Source organism: Azolla caroliniana, unplaced genomic scaffold (genome assembly GCF_043228905.1).
Source record: "Azolla caroliniana isolate FFs.n. ecotype wild unplaced genomic scaffold, voAzoCaro1.0.p SCAF_20, whole genome shotgun sequence".
In the NCBI taxonomy this organism is placed as follows: Eukaryota; Viridiplantae; Streptophyta; class Polypodiopsida; order Salviniales; family Salviniaceae; genus Azolla; species Azolla caroliniana.
Window position 1 is genome coordinate 5,251,159 of NW_028230455.1, and position 5,253 is coordinate 5,256,411.

Here is a 5,253-nt window from a genome sequence, read left to right on the forward strand (position 1 = left end):
GCATCGGTGGGATATTGGGAAGGATGCATTGGAATGACTAATCCTACCTGATTAAGGAATCCCCTAAATTATGATCGCATTGATATTCTTGAGCGCTAACAATGGCCATAGTATTAGAGAAAGAAGGGATAAGAGGATCAGTATGAAGGGAGGGAGGAGTAAGAAGAAGGAAGGAAAATCGGTTCAAATTGTTAAGAATAGTGATAATGTGTTTAAGACAAAGGGTAATCTTACACTATATGAGGGCTTTACCAAACTAGTTAGATAGAGTTGTGACTCATAATATATTATATAGATCAAGAGAGACTCAAGAAATTAGGAAAAAAAGATAGAGAAGATGAGAAAGAGATAAGATTGTTATGATATTCCAACATCAAGACAATACAAAGGAGATAAACTCCACATTCAACTAAGAAACCAAAGACCTTCTTACTACCAATCACTCAAACACCACAATTTAGACCCTTCCTCTTTCACTAAGATATCTCTTCCTAAGACTCCCTCTCCTCTATTAGGATTCTCTCCCTATTAGTTGCCCCATCTAAAATTATCACTTCCTCTTTTATAATTTTCTTATTCTTCCTCGTTCACGCTATTTTTAGAAGTTTTTTATCTCCTATTTTTAGCTAAGACCCAATGACCTTCTAATCGTCATATCTCCCTCCTCAGAGCTCCGAATTTAGTGATTTAAAATGCTATAGATAGTTCTCTTTATAAGCTTTCTAACCCATATTTAAAAATAATATTTGGGTAAAAAAAAAAAGGATTTATGACCATTCCTTTTTTACTGTTTTTTATGGTCCGCTTTTTCTCTTTTTACTTTTCTCTTGGTCTCTTACTTTTACTTTTGACTTCTTCCTAAGGTCTTGGTTCGTGTTCTTAGCCTCCAAATATGAATTGTCCATACTTTATATTCTTGTAATGTTCAATAACTTAGATTCTAAAAACACTTTCACATTTAGCCCTCCCCCTTGTTAGAGGCTAAGCCATTTATGGCGAAGCACTTAATGGTAGTACTTAACAAACGAAAGCTCTCTCACCAATCTCTTGGCTATAGACAATGAGAGAGATATAATCAAAAAGAAAATAAAAAGATGTGAGTAAAACCTCCGCTAATCGGTAGGAAAAACCTCACATTCTCTACAAATAGAAATGATAATCAATATTACCATCATCCTCTTTGTCAATAGAGAGAAAGATGGGTCTACAATATGGACTACTAAGAAAATAATGTATGGGGAAACAAGTCCACTTCTTGCGCCCATCCATTGGTATCAACAATATCATGAGTAACTTGGGGAATATAAGTAGGACCCTGAGTTACATACTTTTTAAGGCACCATCCGTTGACTCAATAAGAATGACGTGCTCCATCCACATCTTTCAATTGGTAACTTCCGTTGGCATACTTTTTGTGAACCACAAAGGGTCCTTGAATATAAGCATATCTATTATCATACCTAAGAACTAATGATCCTTCTTCAATGTGGTTACCCTTGTGATTTTTGTCAAATGCCTCCTTTCTCTTCATTGCTTGATTTAAGTAATGCTCCACGGCTTCTTCTCTTAAATAGTGTAGTAGATGGTTGCTAGCTAAACGACCCATCACATCATTTCCTTTTGAGCGATGTGATGCCTCCATTAATCTGTTACTTTTGATCTCAAGTTCGATAGGAAGTAATGCATGTTTCCCATAAACCAAATAAAAAGGAGTAAAACCTATGGAGGATTTATAAGAAACTCGATAAGCCCAAAGAGTATCATCCAAATACCTATCCCAAGTTCTTACTTTGTCTTGCACTAACTTTGTCAAATTCTTCACTATAAGCCCATTCACTTTCTCAACTGCACCATTTGCTTGAGGGTAATAAGGCATTGAATATTGGTGCTTAATCTTCAACTTGCTTAATAGACATGCTAACATTTCACTCCTGAAGCCTGGTCCATGATCGGATACAATCTCCATGGGAACTCCAAATCTAGTACAATATATTCTTATACACAAATTGGGCTACATCTTTGGCTTTAATCGAGGAAGTTGCTATAGCTTCAACCCACTTTGTCATGTAGTCAATGGCCACCAAAATAAACTCTTTACCATGTTGAGTTTTGGGAAGAGGTCCTATTGCATCAATTCCCCATTTCTCGAATGGAGCAAACACCACAATGGGTTGTAGAGGACCACTTTGTAGATGCCTTATTCCTGCTTTTTGACATGCATCACAAGATCTACACCAATCATGCACATCCCTATGTATAGTAGGTCATGTAAAACCAATGAATAAAATCTCTCTTATCATTATATCATGGGCTAAATGCCCACCACAAACTTCTTCATGCAACTTAAAGAGTATCTCTATAATCTCACTTTTTGTTAGGAACTCTTTGTAAAACTCCATCTTTCCCTTTGTTGTACAAATCTTCACCCACCAAATGATATTGTGAAGCCTTTGCCACCAAACGCTTTCTTTGCAAAGCATTGAGGTTATTTGGAAACTCTCCTTTATTAAGAAAATCGTGTACATCCTCTAGGGAGTCTACATCTTTGCACATCTCCAAAACACCAACGAAACCTTCCTTGATCTTCTCTAATTGGGTTTGAGCTAATGCATCCGCTTCTTTATTGTATAATCTCCCCACATGCTTAACTTGTATCTTTTCAAAAGACCTTAGTAGACTCATTGCTTCTTTATAAAAATTTCTAAGCCCATCACTTTGACATTTCCAATTGCATTGAATTTGTTTAATTACCAATAAGGAATCCCCCTTAAAAATTAGTCTGTTTATCTTCATAGCTTTACATAGACGAAGACCATAACACAAGGTAGCATATTCCGCTTTATTATTTGAATTCACACCACTTAATGTAATACCTTCACTTTTAACTCTTTCTCCTTGAGGATCATTTATAATAATTCCACCCACGGCTACATTTGTGGCTTTGTGAAATGCCCGATCAAAGAATAAGGTGAATGCATCCTCCATATCCAGTTCGGGAAGTGCATTTTGTAGCTTTACCAAGTCTTCTTCATGAAAATTTTCTCTAAAGGTGAGAAGATCCGCCAATTTGGCACGCATAGTTGATTCCAATTTGACTTCAAAATCAAACTCCGCCAATAGTAGAGCCCATTTAGCAATTCTTGCTGAAATGCTCACATGTTGGAGTACATATGGGAGTAATGACATACATGTTAGTGATTATTACAAAATGATGAGGAAGTAGAAAGCTTCTAAACTTTTTACAAGAATGTATAAGAGCTAACATCCACTTTTCTACTTCCAAGAATTCTTTCTCTACATCAGACATGGCTTCACTAATAAAATATATAGGATGCATAAGCCTATTTTCAAAATCTTGTTGCATAAGAATGGCTCCTATAGCATGAGATCCAACACTAAGAGAAAGAAAGAAGGTAGATGTTCTATCATGTGGCTTTAGAATAGGAGCATTACATAATAGTTCTTTTACTCTTACATATTGCTCTTCAGTTGTAGATGTCCACAAGAAGTTGTTGGTGTGGAGAATAATGCGAAAAGGATGGAGAATTTGAGCCAACATATGAATGAACCGTTTAAAGTAACGAACTTTTTGAACAAAGACCTCCAAATCTTTGACACTCGTGGGTGTTGTCATCTTTTGAATTGCTTCAATCTTTGAGCTATCAACTTTGATTCCTTCTTGAGACACCACATGACCAAGCATCATCACCTCCTTTTCACCTATGTGACACTTCTTTGGGTTGAGTTGCATTTTGCATTCCTCCAATCTCTTGAATGCCAAGTGGACCTTTTCCAAATGGTCTTTCCTGCTACTGTAAATTGCAAAGTCATCCATAAAGACTCTTAACAAACTTTCCAAAGAATGGTTGGAATATATGAATAACATTTGTGAGTCCAAAGGGCATGCATCGATATGCAAAGCATCCCCATGGAGTGATGAATGTCGCCTTCTTTTGATCCTCTTCCGCAATACGAATTTGAAAATAACCTGAATAGCCATCACAAACAGAGTACATTTCATGACCTGCAATTTCATCTAATATTTCATCTTGGAAAGGAAGAGGAAAGTGATCCCTCTTGGTAGCCGCATTTAGAGGTTTGTAGTCAACACAAACCCTCCATTTTCCATTCTTTTTAGGCACTACCACAATGGGTGAAACCCATTCAGAATCTTCCACTGGGTAAATGAATTGTGCCCACAACAAAGCTTTGACTTCCTTTAATAAGGCTTCCTTTTGCACGTGACCTAGTCTTCACAACTTTTGTGCAACTGGAGTTGTACCCTCCTTTAGATTTATGTGATGTTGGATGACATCTACACCCCTAATATGAGCATAATCACTAATAAAAAGGTTAGGAAATTCTGAAATCAAATTAATAAATTGTTGTCTCTCTTGCCCTTTAAGATCTTTAGAAATCATCTTCTCTTTCTGCTCCATAGTAATTAAACCTCCTTCATCATCTTCTTCCTTCAAAACGGCATATGATGTTGTCATTTCCCATTCTAATGAGGAATCTTCACTTTCATCACTTTCATATGCGGACCCGCTATCATATTCAGTTATTCCATCTTCTTCTTTCTCAATAAGTCGTTGTTGCCGCATATCATAATGTATGCTCACTCCTTTTGATGGCGTTATGGTCATCAAACCTTTGCTCCAATCTTGGACAACATTGAGTTCTTGCATCCATGGTCTTCCTAGTACCAAAGAATATGACGGTCCTTTTAGTGGTATTACATGAAAATCCATCGAAATGCTTACCCCAAAACACTTGATGACCACATCCTCCACTATCCCAATGCAATGGACCACTCCACCATTGGCTACAACCACCCTTGCTGAAGATAACCTACTAATAGGAATTCCCACTTTGTTTACCACAAATTCAGAAATCAACCTTACTCTAGCACCACTATCAACCAAGGCATCTTTGATGTGAAACCCTTTGATGGAGACAGGGATGGTTGGTCGTATGTCCTTTCGATCTTCTACTCGCACAATCCCCACATAATGCACAATCTTCCGACTTTGGCAAATACTTGCAAGCCGTCCCCACTCCTTTCGTAATGTGGGAGATAATTGGAGAAGTTGTGGCCATGTTATCCTTGGTCCACTTGATATCAACTCATGCTTCAAATTGAAAGCCTCTACACCTTCTTCACCCATAGGAATGTCCTCCATCTTGATCTTCCTTCTAGAGTGTCTCCTTCTCAATTTCTCCTCTTTCTCATTCTCCTTAGACTTCTTCTTT

General features: G+C 37.3%; 1 protein-coding gene across 1 annotated transcript; it reads right to left on the bottom strand.

The window, feature by feature from the left end:
- Positions 1 to 4,205: 4,205 nt before the first annotated feature.
- Positions 4,206 to 5,009, bottom strand: LOC147850845 (uncharacterized). The gene is made up of 2 exons (XM_087335901.1): positions 4,900 to 5,009; positions 4,206 to 4,758 (listed from the first exon to the last, which is right to left on the bottom strand). Exon 2 carries the CDS (start codon positions 4,749 to 4,751, stop codon positions 4,254 to 4,256), a length of 498 nt encoding a protein of 165 aa, XP_087192027.1. The 5' UTR covers positions 4,752 to 4,758; positions 4,900 to 5,009; the 3' UTR covers positions 4,206 to 4,253.
- Positions 5,010 to 5,253: the final 244 nt, after the last annotated feature.